The sequence below is a fragment of the Pristis pectinata genome, chromosome 33 (assembly GCF_009764475.1).
Source record: "Pristis pectinata isolate sPriPec2 chromosome 33, sPriPec2.1.pri, whole genome shotgun sequence".
Taxonomy (NCBI): domain Eukaryota; kingdom Metazoa; phylum Chordata; class Chondrichthyes; order Rhinopristiformes; family Pristidae; genus Pristis; species Pristis pectinata.
The window spans coordinates 16,741,991-16,757,497 of record NC_067437.1 but is presented as its reverse complement, the minus strand read 5'-3'; the positions used below and the strand labels follow the sequence as shown (position 1 = coordinate 16,757,497).

The 15,507-nt window shown below is 42.7% G+C and overlaps 1 protein-coding gene across 3 annotated transcripts in view; it reads left to right on the top strand.

The window, feature by feature from the left end:
- tcf20 (transcription factor 20) overlaps positions 1 to 15,507 on the top strand; it is a 60,348-nt gene that overhangs the window by 22,313 nt on the left and 22,528 nt on the right. For 2 of the 3 annotated variants that reach the window (XM_052043224.1, XM_052043223.1), the window contains one exon: positions 8,032 to 8,193. In XM_052043224.1, the coding sequence (XP_051899184.1) occupies positions 8,181 to 8,193 (13 nt within the window). In that variant the 5' untranslated portion in view covers positions 8,032 to 8,180. Of the gene's footprint in view, positions 1 to 8,031; positions 8,194 to 11,256; positions 11,426 to 15,507 lie in introns of all 3 variants that reach the window. The other variant, XM_052043226.1, reaches the window with a different exon arrangement.

Here is a 15,507-nt window from a genome sequence, read left to right as displayed (position 1 = left end):
CAAAAAAGCTTCAGTGATTGCAAAGCACCTTGGGGAAGCCTTGACATCATGGAAGATTTTGTATTAATGTAAGTTCATCAAGGCCTCCTTTGGACAATGTATTTAGATGTTTGGTTGTACCAAGATTTGGCTTTGTGGCACTTGCAAGCCAAGACTGTGTGGCTTGGCAGGTTGGATAATTGATGGGTGAGGGTGGGTGTTGGGAAGAGGTGGTAGGGATTCTGCATGTAACATCGCTCTCCCACCAAGCCCACACTTGGTGTTCACTCCCACACGGGAAGGGGAATGGATAGTGAAGAACTCAAAAAAAAAACAACAACAAGCTGATTATTTGGCAAAGAGGTGGATCTTTTCTGGGATTGTATAGGAATTGGTTACACTTGTGGCCATGTGATGACATTGTGAATAGAGGTTGGGATTTCAGGATGTGACAGAGAGCAAGAAGGTGTAGGCCTGTTAGCCTGGCATCAATCACTAGGATTTATTATTAAAGAAATAATATCAGGATATTGAGAAAATCATTATACCATCAAGCAGAATCAACATGGCTATCTGAAAGGGGAAGCATGTTTGACAAAATTGCTAGCATTTTTTTGAGGCTGTAACAAGCAGAATGCAAAAAGGGCCATGTTTTTGGATTTCCAGAAGGCGTTCTCGGGTGCTGCATTAAAGATTAATCTACAAATTAAAAACTCCTGGCATTGGCAGTAATATATTAGCATAAATGAAGAATTGGCAAACAGAAAACAGTTGAGATAAATAGGTCATTTCATGTCAGCAAGCAGGTGTCACAGGGAACTGTGCAGGGGCCTCAACAGTTTACAATTTACATTACTGACCAACGAAGGGACTGAGTATATTATAGCCAAATTTGCTGATGCTATGAAGATGCGAAAACCAGCAGTGAAGAGGGCAAGGGTTATCTTAAGAGGAAAGGTTGAGCCAGTTTTCATATTTCCTGTGATATAAGAGCCATTCATTGTATTGAGTCTATGTCCGCTCACAGAGCAATCATTCCCCACTAATTTTCCCTGTAACTATCCTCCCATATTCCCGTTAACTAACTCAGATTCTACTACTCACTTACACAATAGGGGCAATATTTAGTGGCTAATTAACATACAGACATTTATGATGTAGCAGAAACCCACGCAGTCACGGGGCAATGTGAAAACTCTACACAGACGTCACTGGAGATTAGGTTCGAAGCTGGGTTGCTGGAACTGAGAGGCAGCGGATCTACTAGTGTGCCACTGCGCTGCCTGGACTGTGCCACACATTGTTTAGAAGAATGAGGGCAGGCTTATTGAAATGAGAATTTCGGAGGGGGATTGACAGGACAGGTCTGAGGGGATGTTTCCCCTTGTGAGGAATCTCGAATTATTGGCCACTGTTTCAGAATAATGGGCTATCCATTTAATGGAAGCAGGCGTTTTGGCCCAAGTCCCTGCCAACGCATTTACACTAATCCCACATTTATCCCATTTTTATTCTCCCCACATCCTCAACAACTGGCCCCTGATTCTACCACTTGCCTATACAGTAGAAGCAATTCAGTGGCCAATTACCTCACAACCTCCATACCTTTGTGATGTGGGAGGAAATCGGAACACCCGGGATAAACCCATGCAGTCACAGAGAGAACATGCAAACTTCACACAGGTAGTGCCCAAGGTCAGGCTTGGACTTGGGTCTCTGGTGCTGCAAGGCAGTGACTCTACTAGCTGTGCTGCTATAGCACTGGGTGTTTCTGCCACCAGCCATGACTTGGCTATTGTAGAGTCTCATGCCATTTACCCACATTTAGTCCATTGTATTGTTGGAATTTCAGAGAAGATTTAAAGGCCATATGGACTTCTGCTCTTATTTATTATATTGCTTTTACAGTGAGTCGTGGGAAGAGTAGTGGCCGTCTTACTTAACATGGACACCATGTTGGAATGATGACCAGTTCTTTGGGCTCTGTGCTTGGAGAAACTGCTCAATGCTGAGTCACCAGGTGGAAGAAGGCCAAATAAACCACACCTTAAATTCCCTGGCACAGGAAGGGTGAGGAGGCTGCTCGCTTACAGACATGATTTAGGCCTGTAGTTACCATAGCAACAGCTGCACTGACACCAAAGGTTTTGGAGGGAGTGTGTTTCACTGCCAGTCCCAGGGGAAGGCAGTTTGTGGTATGTCTCATTGCATAGCTCCTGGGTTTTGCCATTGCTCTGGGCAAGACCCGAGCTGTGCAGCCAGCCTTGTGTATATAAACAGACACAGTTCTGCTCTTGTGCTGATGTGATGGTTGAGAGAAAGAAGGGAGGCTTTTGGACTCTGTTCTGGGTTTTGTTGCCATAGTGATATGGTGGTCAGATTCTGTTCTTCACTTCTCTTTTAAAATGTTATTTCGGAGCTGTGAGTCCAGTCTTCTGGGTTGTTTTTGCTGACTATTTCTGGAGCACAGACCCAGTGAGCTCCTTCGTTGCAGGCTGTTAGATCATGGAGGGGCCTGACTGGGACAGTTGCAGTTTGCTTTGCTTCCTTTGTGAACAGGCCAGTGCTGCAGCATGGTTTAACTCTGGTTGGTATTTCTCACACAGCTGGCAGTAGGTGTGGCAGTCTTAGACTGGACCCACAAACTCTGTTTCAAAACTTCCATCGAATAAAAAGGGTTACCAAACAGTCCTGTAGGTGGAAAGCTGTGTCAGCTGCTGTGGTAACTTGATCATTCTGGTCTGACACTGAATCATTCACATGAGGATAATCTCAGATTAAATCCCTGGTTTGATTTGAATTTGCTGATCTCAGACAAGGATTGCAGCCTAGATGTGAGAGCCTCCATGCTGGTGGTACAAAGAGGAAAGGTCAGCCAGGGTCTGCCACCTGGACGTTGTCTGGTGACCCTGTTGTTGTGTAGGCAACAGGCCAGGACAGTCACTTCCAGTTGCCTGTCACTTTAGTTCTCCATCCCACTTCCACTCTGACCTCTGTCTTCAGCCTCCTACATTGCTCCAACAATGCCCAATGTAAGCTGGAGGAACAGTAGCTCATCTTCTGTCTGGGCACGTTGCGGTCCTCTGCACTCAATACTGAATTCAGCAATTTCAGGTAATCGCCCTCTTTTCCCCTCCACGGATGCAGCTATACCTCTTTGTTTCTATTTTTTTCCTCTCTCTCTTAACTGCTGGCTGTTAAAGTAGTTGTTACCTTGACAACTTGGGTCTGCACCCTATCAGAGACTTTCCCTCTGTTCTCTCCACCCCTCCCCCTCTCTGCAACTTAAAACGGGCTTGTTTTCTCACTTTTCCAGTTCTGATGAAGGATCCTTGACCTGAAACACTGATTCTGTTTCTTTCCCCAGGACACTGCCTGACCTGCTGAGTGCTTCCAGCATTTTCTGCTTTTGTTTAAACTCTGACAGTCAGGATAGCTCTTTTAACTCGCCTTTTCATAATGAAACATGGGGACAGTTCAGACCATTCAGCCTCTTGTGCCTGCTCTGCCATTTAATTAGATTGTGACTGATCTGTACCTAAATTCCATTTACCTGCTTGGTAAATGGACCAAATGGATGCCCCATTTACTGTGATACAAACCAACAAAACAAAATCCCTTCCTTTGCTTTAGAACCTGCAATTGTTCATCCACCTCCACAGTTGCTAAGGGTCCAACCCCCAGGCATTCCCCCTTCAGCCATTTGGAAAGGATGCATTAGATTAATTTTGATTCACTATCAGTCCTTCCTATCATTAATAATTAATAAATGCTCTAAGAATGGGAAAAAATCTGTTTTCACATCCTTGTAATTTCTTTTTTCCTTTTGGGTTTTTCTGATAAGATCACTGAAACGTGCAGCACATCGTGTCTGGGCTGGCCTGTTTGCTGTTAATCCTGCGATACTCTCAAGTCCCTGAAACTTTCCAAGTATTTATCCAATTCCCTTTTGAAGGTTGCTGTTGAATCTGAATCCACCAGCCAATCAGGCGGTGAATTCCAAATCCTAATCCTTCATTGCATAAAAATGATTTTCCTCACATCACTTCTGGTTCTTGAGCCAGTAACCTTAATTCTGTGTTCACTGTGCAACTACTGGAATTGAATTGACTTTTATTTCCTTTACCAGCTCTGCTCTGAGAACAAACTCTGGTTTCCAGTTTGTTCACGTAACTAATCCCTCATCTTGCCCTCGCCCTTGTGCCTTTAGTGGGAGGACAGGCTTGTGCAGGTTGGATGGCGGGAATGCAAGAACTGTCAGATTGACATGGAGTTCTTGATCTTTTGTTAAAGTAATTTATTCTTGCGATGTGGGTTTTGCTGGTAAGGTCAACATTTTGTCCATTACAACTTACCAACTGTCTGATATTTCAGTGTCTCGCAAGGTCCCTTCTCGTGGCATGGAGCTACAGTTGTACCAGGACACTGGAATTTGCCTCATGGGGAGGATTTTCTTCCCTTAAAAATCCAGCAACAGTAAAAATGAGCAGATGTTGGATTGTTATAAAAATCCAACAAGCTCAAAAGTATTTAGTATTTTAAATGTATAAATAATGTTACAGATTCTTAAACTGTTCCACTTTAATTTGAGTTAAATTTCTTGGGTTGCTAAAAGAAGACCCTGAACGCCTTGGCACTGGGTAACATGCCCCTGAGTCAGCAGGCAGTCGTCACAGAGCCTTGACCACGTAATGTAGGCAGACGCTCCAGTGTGATACTTAGGGGAGCTGGGGAGATTTCCCAGGTAGCTTGGCATGGATTTATCCCTCCAGCAACATCAAATTAAAACAAAAATCTGATTGTTATTGTAGCACTGAAAGAGCCAAATATTGATGTGGAAAATCTGAAATAAAAACAATGTTGGAAAAGCTTACAGTTCAGGCAGCTTTTGTGGAAGAAGAATTGGTTAAAATTAACTCTGTCTCTCTCTTCACAGAAGCTACCTGACTGGCTGAATATTTTGAACACGCTGTTTTTATCATATTGCTGTTTGTGGGAACTTGCTGTGGAGAATTGGCTGCTTACACTTTAAACCAGTAACAACGCTTCCTAAAATACTAACTAAGCTGCAAAGGATAAAAGGGCCTTGTAGATGCAAGTTTCAAGGACTCAATTATCTATTCAGCAATATATTAATTTGGTGGTACCATCATGCAACAGCATATTGTTCTACAGCCAAAGCCCGAGGGTGGGTTTCACCAGATTGAATGTGAGTCAAGAGCCCTTGATGCTCTGGCCCTTAGCCCTCAGCTCAGACAGTCCTAACACACTCAAAATGTTGGAGGAACTCAGCAGGTCTGGCAGCATCTATGGAGGGAAATAAACAGTCGATGTTTCGGGTTGAGACCCTTCATCAGGACTGGAAAGGAAGAGGGCAGAAGCCAGAATGTCAGGGGAGGGGGAGGAGGACTGGCTAGCAGGTGAAAGGTGAGTCCAGGTGAGAGGGGGAAGGTAGGTAGGTGGAGGAGGCGGGATGGAAGGGAGTGATGTGAGAAGGGGTGCGGGGGCCACAGGAATGAGGGAAAATAAGTGGGAGGGGGTGGAGGGGGTTAAGGGGTTACCAGAAGTTAGAGAAATCGGTGTTGAGGCCATCAGGTTAGAGACTACATGAGGTGTTGTTCCTCCGACTTGTGTCTGGCCTGAACGTGACAGTAGAGGAGGCCATGGACAGACATGTCAGTGTGGGAGTGGGAAGCAGAATTGAAGTGGGTGGCCATCGGGAGATCCTTGCTTTCACAGCAGACAGAGCGAAGGTGCCCAATCTGCATCAGGTCTCACTGATGTAGAGGAGGCCACAGTGGATGCAATAAATAACACCCTCAGATTGGCAGGTGAAGTGCTGCCTCACCTGGAAAGACTGTCTAGGGCCCTGAATGGTGGTGAGGGAGGAGGTGTAGGGACAGGTGTAGCACTTGGTGCAGTTGCAGGGATAAGTGCCAGGAGGGTCATCAGTGGGGAGGGACGAGTGGACAAGGGAGTCGTGGAGGGAGTGATCCCTACAGAAAGCTGGGGGAGGGGATGGAAGATGTGCTTGGTGGTGGGATCCTGTTGGAGGTGGCGGAAATTGCAGAGAATAATGTGTTGGATGTGGAGGCTCATGGGGTGGCAGGTGAGGACAACCCTGTTACATCGGAGGCTGGGGTGAGGGCGGATGTGCGGGAAATGGAGGAGATGCAGGTGAGGGCTGCATTGACTTGATCTCTCTGTTTTGATCTCAGGAAGTACCTGTATCTGAGAACTCTCTCTGGGTTTGGCCTGAAGTCTCTAGTAATCTATTAAAGTCTGAGTCTCTGGGCACCTGGAGTATCTTGGTCGGCATGGACCAGTTGGGCCGAAGGGCCTGTTTCCATGCTGTATAACCCTGACCTGGTTGCAAGCTCTGGGCTTGCACATGCATCCAAACCTGGGCCTTTGGGTCACAGGCTTCTGTTCATTTGTGTGTACCTGACATTGGAAGTCAGGAGTGGCTGCAGTACGTGAATTGGACTCTGTGGCTTGAAGTGTCCAAGAGTGAGTATGTTTGAAGTGTTCACACGTGTGAGTGTACAACTCTGGTCTCCATTCTTTGGATTCTGATGTTGTATCTTTCCAGAAGTAGTAGACTAGATCAATTAATTGTAGAAAAATTATAACGGTTCCCTTCATAGATATAGAAAGGTTGTGTGGTGTCCAAAACTAGTGAATATGAATGTAAAATAGTTAATAAATTCAGCTAGAAATTGAGGAGAAATTTCTTTATCCAGTAAATTGTGAGAATGTGGAACTTGCCACAATACTGAATGGGTTGAGGCCCACAACGTAGATGTATTTAATGGGAAACTGGATTAGCATATCCTGGAAGAAAGGAATAAAAAAACATTTGGAAAATGTTAGAAATGTTTAAGTAAGGCAGCATCTGTGAAAAATAACAATTGCAGGAAGGTTACAGCATGGAAGTAGGCTGTGCTCTGAATCGTGTCCATGCCAGCTTTATGTGTGAACAGCCCAACTAGTCGCAATCCACTGATCTCTCTCCGTTATCCAGTTCATTTTACTGTGATTGAATCTGCCTCTACCACACTGGTGCAGTCAGGACACTAAAATTTTTCTTTATTCAGTTTGTATTCTTTTACCATTTACTGTCATTCAATGTCTTCTGCCCCCTGAACCTCTCATCGGTGAGAACAGCTTACTAAGTAGACCCTTAATGATTTTAGATACTTCTGTCAGATTTTCTTTCAATCCCTCCTGTTCTAGGGAAAAGAACTCCACCTTTTATGCACCCAACTAAAGTGCTCCATCTCTGGAATCATTCTTCTGCACACTCTCTCAGACCTCAACCTCTTTCTTAAAGTGTGCTACCCTGTCCTGGACACAATAATATGGTGGTGGCAGAACCACAAGTCTCCCATCAGAACTGGAGAATGTTCAACATGCAGAGAAAGGAGTGTTGGACAGCTTCCAGGCTCTTGATTTGAATTTATCAATTTCAGATAATGTATCTGCTGATTATCATTAACACCTTTTGCCCCATCTGTTTGTTCATTTAATTGACCCACTACCACTTCCTTTGTCACTTAATCTTTCTCCTCCTACTGTTATCATGGACCTTCCCTTTTATTCTTCCCTCTCTTCAACACCCGTTTCTCCCCACTCTCCCCAAGTTTCTTTTGCATCTTAAAGACCTAAACGATCTAATATTTTCCCGTTCCAATGAAAAGTTGGTTTTCTTCCCACGGAAGCTATCTGGTCTGTTAAACATTTCTAGAATTTTCCACTTTATTTGGGATTTCTCTACCTGCAGTATTTTGTAATGAGGAATAAAAGTATGTGCTGTAGGATGGAAGGGGGAGGAATAACAGGCAAAAACCTATTTGGTTGAGTGGTTCAGGAACACAGGTACAGGAGGCTGCTGAGAAGCCCCTTGACAATTTTCACTGCATTAAAGCCACAATTCAAATACCAATTATTGTAATAAACATAGGCTCTGCATTCTGTTTGGATGCTGAGTTAATTATCTGTTCTGCTTCCAGCCTTTGTAGTTTTTGAGCTATTCGTTGTTTGTCTCTGTAGCTCCAGAATATTTCCAGATGTGCAAGCAAGTGTTCCTAGGAACAGACGCAAGAGCTTGTATTCTAGCTGGTGAAGTTCCAGACCATCATACAGACAGCCAGATTACAATGGGTGTCTCGTGGCAAGACTGAAGATACAAGAACGAAGGAATGGAGTTGAATGGTGAGTACTGATTTCCCATGAGGGATATGCAAACTGTTTGGCTTGATAGAAGGCTTGTGTGTGGACCAGGGCTTTAGTCAGGTAGCCTCACTGTGAACTTGGGTTCTTCGTTTCTGGGAGGGATGAACTAGATTTTCAAGTTATCAATAAATTTGACAGGCTAAATTAAAACAAAATGTGGAAATACCAGGTCAGAGAGCATTTGTGGAGGGAGGAAAAAAAAAGACATTATAGCAGCATCTATAGAGTTAAGATTTTAGGTCGATGATGTTTGTTCTGATGAAAGGTGATTGACCTGAAACATTAATTCTCCATCAATGTAGTCTTTCTTGTTGAGTATTTTCGGCACTTTCTGTTGTTTTACCTCAGATTTCCAGTATCTACACTATTTTGCTTTTGGGCTATCTTTTTAAGGGGCTTCCTAAGGGAGAAAATAAAATGTAACCCACAGTTAGAGCAGAAAGGCACAGGAGTATGGGTCAAGGTCATATAGTCATGCTACAGTCCCAAGAGAAAGATTAGTCTGCTATTAATTACAAAAAGCTGGTGCTGGATATCTGAAGGAGGGAGAGCTGGGAATAGAATTATGTGGAAAGATGGTTATATTTTCCTTGTAGAAATGGATGTGGTGAGATTTGAGGTTTTAATGTTAAGGGATATTGATAAAGTATTTAAGGAAATATGGTTCCATTATCAGGTGGGCCAGTTACCATGGGAACCAGATTTAAGATATTCGACAATAGAACCTGAAAGTGAAATGAAGAATGTTAAGTAGCGAGTTGTGCTCAGGAGCATTTTACCTGAAAAGCAGCTTCAATACTGGGACTAGTTGTTCAGCACTTTAACAGAACTGGCGCAAGTATGATGGACTGTGTGGCCTTCTGTGCTATAAGGTTTTGTGATTAAGTCGTTGACACATCCTCCTACAGATCTGAAGTGTACCCAAGATTATTGAAGGTTCTACGGGAAACAGCCATTTTGGGAGATGTCATGACTGGTTTCATGCAGTGTAGAGCAGTCGGGGGGTGGTGGGGTGTTGCTAGAATAGATTACTGTTTCAAGACACAAACCAATTCAGACATGAATTTATTTTACATCACTTCCTCAAACAAAAATTGGCCATAGAAGAAGACAGCGACCCTCGAGAGTGTGAGATCATTGTTCACTGGCCAGTCAAAAAAAATCCAAACTGAATACAAAGCCACCTGCTATGCGCCAGCATCTCGGGGTTAGGGAGGCTGCTATTATTAAATAACAGGCAGTGAGTGATTCTGCCCTCCTTGAGGCTTCTTCTGCCTTCAACTGAACATTTCAATACTAACATGGGTAACTTTTTTTAGGTTGGAGTATCAAGGGATATGGAGCCAAGACAGGCAAATGGCATTAAATAGAAACCAGCTAATTGCATGACAGAACATCCTGGTGGTAGAATGCTGTTTAAGTTTGTGAGATCTGAAAGAATCCAGAATTAGTGGAACGCAAGTATCTGGAGAAAATCCAAGAAAATGAAGGTTGAGGAGACAGACATTTGTAAACTAAGTCAAGGCATTGCCAGATTGAGAGCCGAGATAGGTTAAAAGCTCGAATGTTCGAGGGAAGTAAGTGGGGAAAATGGAACTGATGGGTTGGATGGCCACCAGCTATTTCATAAGAAAATATAAATAACATGTGATGGGTTACAAGCTGGGAGTTAAGATGCATCTGCAGAGAATCAGCTGAATGAAACTGGGCAGCATTTGAATGAATTGGCAGGAAGGATGAAAAGTATGTGACAAATGGGAGCGAGAGGGGGATGTTAGTGACAGGGTGAGTTCAGAGTTTTGCCTTGTCTGGATGAATGGGGGTGGGATTAGGAGGAAGAAAGCAGAAAGTATCTCCTGTAGAGTACAAATACTGTTCTTCTAGTCAGCGAGCGGTTCAAGCTTGACAGATCCTGGCGAGTGTGTGTGTTTATTCTTTGTGCCCCAGAATGTGTAATGCACAGCCTTTAAGTGTAAATTCTGACACATTTGAGTTCATTTACTGTCAGAGCAAAAGCTGCAAGGCTCTGGAAAATCGTTCTCAGCCTTGTGCTTCTCCTCTATCCTTTCAACCCCATCTCTCTACCTGGATACTTTTGTATTTGAGCTTGGGAGGGGGGTGGGGCAAGGGGCGACAGTGTTAGCTGGATCTGACTTAGCCTCTACCCAGACCCACTCAGATTGTGCTCAAGTGCAGGAGTCCTTATCGTGGTAAGCTTCTGTTCCCTGGTTGCCTTCCAGACATATTCACCATTTCAGCCTTGTTTATTCCAGATACAATTAGGACATGTCTTTCTCTACAATTATTGTATCATCAATTCAATGCTTTCTCTGACGATGACCATTTCAGGGTGGGATGAGGCAGGGATAACAGTATAAGAAAAAGAAGCAGGAATACATCATATACATCTGCTCCACCTTTCATGGCTGATCTTTTACCACAGTACAGTTTTCCTGTACTAACCCATATACCTTGAGTCCTTTAATATACATAGCTCTCTCAATCTGACTAGAATATACTCAGCAACTGACATCTAGGCAAATATCTTGTCCTCTTTCTGTCTTGAATGGCCAACCCCTTATTTTGAGGATGCGATTCCTGGTTCTAGACACTAGCTTGGAGAAACATCATCCCTGCATTTGCCTCGAAGCCCCTTAAGAATTTTGTAATGAGATCTCTTATTCTTCAAACCTTTCCAGGGTATGGGTCCAGTTTTTTAAAAAAAATCTCTGCACAATAAACTTTGTTCCACTCTTATCACAAGTATATCCTTCCCTCTGTAGGGAGAGCAGACCTGTATATAACATTCCAGTTGTGCTCTTGCCAAAGCCCCAGCTAAATGCATTAAATTGTCTTTACTCTTGGCCTTTATTGCAAGAGGATTTAAGAACAATGCAGTGTTTGCCTTCCTAGTTTGCCTTTCTAATTGCTTGTTGTGTCTGTGTGTTAACAAGGACACACACACCCAGGTTCTTCTAAACACTAACACCTTTCAATCTCTCACCATTCAAATGCTCTGCTTTTCTACCATTTTTATCCCAGGTAAGGAAATGGCAGATGGAATAGAATATGGAAAAACGTGAGGCCGTCCATTTTGATAGGAAAAAACTGAAAGATATGGCATTTAAAATGAGGAGGAATTGAAAGATGTTGGTGATGAGACCCAAGTGTGTTTATGAACAAATCATTTGAAAGTTACCATGCTTGTACAGTAAGCAATACCTTTTGCTAATCATTTCCTTTTTGTACATTTATAGAAACTTTCATAGTCTGTTTTTCTGTTTCTCAAAAGATTACTCATATTCTATTCCCTTTATCAGTGTCTTGGTGTTCTTTGCTGATTGTGCTTCTGGACCATGAAAGAATTGTTTAGGAACCAAGAATTGGCCTTCACTCTGACCATGAATGCTCACTGTTAATTCTACCCTTCAACTCTATTTTATTTTGAAAACGTGAGCCTTTTTTTGTCAGATTGCTGGGCAATATCTGATTCTTTATTGATAGACCTAAATCTCATGCCATGATTTTCTTTTCATTTCTCAATCAGCATTCAATAAATATTATTAATCATAGTCTGAAATAAATAAGTCACCCTATACAGTTAATGATTAACCCTTGCATTGAATAAACTGTGCAGGTGCACTGACTGACCCTTGCTTTGAGTAAACAGCCAATCTTTACCGTTGCATAGTGAGTAAGTCTGCTGAATAAAGTTACTGGTGCGTACCCACTGAATAAATAGTGCCTGTGTAAAATGTATGTCAGCCTTGCCCTTTCTCATCCTTTGCGTAGCTAGGCCAAGCTACAACAAACCCAATGTAGGAGAGTTGTGCCTTGTTAATTAATTTATTCATGGTTTGTGTGTGACACTGGCTGGACAGAAAATGGGTAGGTTTCCTGCTTGGAATGACTTTGATGTTCAGCCTCATCTAGTTCAATCGTGGTCACTATTGCTGAAGCTTGCTTTTTATTTTGGACACATTTGATTACTTGAATTTAGATTCCACAGCTTTTGAGGTAGGATTGATCCCCATTTCTGATCAATTTTACAGGCCTCTGGATGCTAATACCATAACAGCACCTGTATGCAGCCATACTTGATGGTTTGTCTCCCCTGCTCTATCTTCCTGCTTGCTCCATCAATCTGATTGACTTGCCAGCAACCCCTTACCACCCAGCCAACCAAGATTTGAATCTTGGTCCGACCTACCCATCCCCATTGTCTCTAATGTCTACCCTCTCCCCTTTTCTATCTCCTGCCCTACCTTCCCTTGGTCTAGTTTGGGAGTTAATAGCCATGAGTTTTAAGAGCGTAAGTCGTGGGAGCAGGAGCATATCATTCGGCCGCTTCATATTGCTCTACCACTCAAGATCATGGCCAAATTCCTACTTTAACACCACTTTCTTAACTTATCTCCATGTCCATGGATTTCTTTAACATCCAGAAATCCATTGATGTCTGTTTTGAATGCAATTAATGATGGCCTCCACAGCCTGTTCTCAAGGATCCCAAAGATTCAGTACCCCGAGTGAAGAAGTCTCTCTTCATTGAAGTCCTAAATGGCTTACCCCATATTTTAATAATGTGACTCCTTGTTTTAGAATCCAAAGTGATCCTCCTTGAATCTCTGCTAAGAAATTCGTACACTTCAATGAGGTCGCCTCCCATTCTTCCAGATTGAGTTAGGTTAGGTCTCTGTTCTCTCATCTCTCCTATGACAAACCTGCCATCCCAAGAACCAATCTGGGGAATCTTCTCTGCACCCCCTCTATTGCAACTGTATCCTCTCTTGATAAAGAGACTAACAATGTGCACAATATTCCAGTTGTGGTCTAACCAAGACCCTGTATAATTGTAGTTAGACACCTTTTACTCTTGTATACAAATCCTCTTGCAACAAACGCCAATGTACATTTGGTCTTCCTAACTGTATGCTACGCGTGTGTCAGTTCTCAGTGACTTGTGGACAAGAAGGCTCAGGGCTCATTTCCCATTCTCTCAACATTTTTGACATTATACCAAAGTGGATAACCTTTTTTTTACATGGTATTCCATCTTCCATGCTGTTGCCCACTCAGTCTGCTTGTACTATATGTTTCCCCTTGAAGCCTCTCTGGATGCTCATCACTACTCTCACACTTTTCTTTTAGTACATCATCAGCAAGCTAGCTTGACGGAAGTATGGAAACCTGAGGAGAGTGAGAGCTGCAAGTGGAAGTTAGAAATATAGTAAGCAAATGAATCATAAAGGAAAACAAAAGCAAGCAGCAAACAGGGTTAGAGCATGGAAAAATATAAAAGATTTAAAGACACCATGTCTAAATGCACGCTGTAACAAGGTGAATGAATTAAAGTTATGATCTAATTGTCATTACAGACACATGTCTGCTGGGTGATTGCAAACTTGTGTTACAAAGGGCTCTGGGGGCCCTTGTGCATGAATCACAAAGCATTGGTTGGAGGTACAGCAGGCTAATGCAATGTTGGCCTTCAGTGCAAGCAAAATGGAGAATAAAAACAGGAAAGCTTTGAAGCAACATGGTGCTGCTGAGACCAAGCTCGGTTTTAGTCTCTATATTTAAGGAAGGATATACTTGCACTGGGGGCATTGTAGAGCAGGTTCACTGCGTTGAGTCCTGGGATAAAGGGATTGGTGTTTGAAGAGTGATTGAGCAACTTGAATCTTTAGTCATTGGCATTTGAAAGAATGAAGGGTGATCTTATTGAAGTACAAGATTTTGGTTGAGGGATATTGACAGGGTGTATGCTGGTGAGGTATCTAGAACTTGTGGGTCATACTTTCAGAATAAACAGTTACCCATTTAAGACAGATGTGGAGGAATTTCTTCTGACGTTCATGACTCTTTGGAGTTCTCTACCTCAGAGCTATGGAGGCAGAGTAATTGAATATATTCAAAGTCGAGACTGACATCCGGACTGCAATAGAGCCCGGACATATGGAAAGAGCAGGTGGTGGTGTTAAAGCCAAAATTACTTTGGCCTTGATTTCATTGAATAGTGGAGCAGGTTTGAGCAACCGATTGATCTACTCCTGCTCCTGTTTCTTAAGCATTAAATCTGGGAACCAAGTATACCCAGGATCTCAGTATTTAGGATGACTATATAATGGAATAGGGGGCGGGTTAGCTCCGTTATTAAAGGATGACATCAATAGAGTAATTGGAAAGAAACATGGCTTGGTAAATTGATTTTAGAGTTAAAATCGATTTAGGTGGAGCTAAGAAACAACAGAGGGCAGAAATCATTGTTTATGGGCCTCCAATTAGTGGTGGTGCTACAGGGCATAGCATAAAGAGGAAGCGATGGATGCATACGGCAGGTAGGACTGTAATCATAGGGAGCTTTAACCTACGTTAAATTAGTACTATGTAAAGGATGAATTCCTGGAATATATACGTAATAGATTTCTAGACTGGTATATTGAGGTACTGACTAGGGAACAGTATTTTAGATTTGAGGATTAATCATGTTGTAGAGGGACCCCTCAAAGTGTGTGAGCATAATATGATAGAGTTTTGCATTTAGTTCAAAAGTGATTTTCAATGTGAAGCCAGGGTTTTCTATCTAAACAAAGGAACGTCTGGAGATTTGAGGGGCAGGTTGGCTGTCTTAGATTGGAAAACCACATTAAAGTATGTTAGTGAACAGCCAAAGGCAGATACTTAAATAAAAAATACATGCAATAAATGTACATTCCTTTTAAGGCAGAAAGACACAACATTGGTCCAACCATGGATTACAGAAGAAAGTAAATCTAAGAAAAGTCTTCTGGAGTTACCAGAATAAACAGTAATAAGCCTGAAGATTGGCAGGATTTTGGAATTCAGCAGAAGAGGCACAAGAAATTAATAAAGGAAAGGAAAATAGAATGAGAGTAAATGAGAGAATTTCAGTTCTTGGACTTCTCTTTTAGAATCATAGTGTTGCACAGCTCAGAAACAAGCCGTCCAGCCCATCAAGCACCCATTCTCACTAATTTACACTAATTCCATTTTTTATTCTCTACTACATTCCCATCAACTCCCCCAGATGCTACCACTCGCTACACTGGAGCAAATTACAGTAGTCAATTAACGTGCTGAACTGTAAGTCTTTGGAAGGTGGGAGGAAATTGGAGCACACAGTAGAAACCCACGAGGTCACACGGAGAACATGCAAACTCCACATAGGCAGTATCTGAGGTCGTGATTGAACCTGAGTCAATGGAGCGGTCAGACAGCAGCTCTGTAGCTGAGCTATCATGCCACCAGCTGGGAGCTTTATAAGCTTTC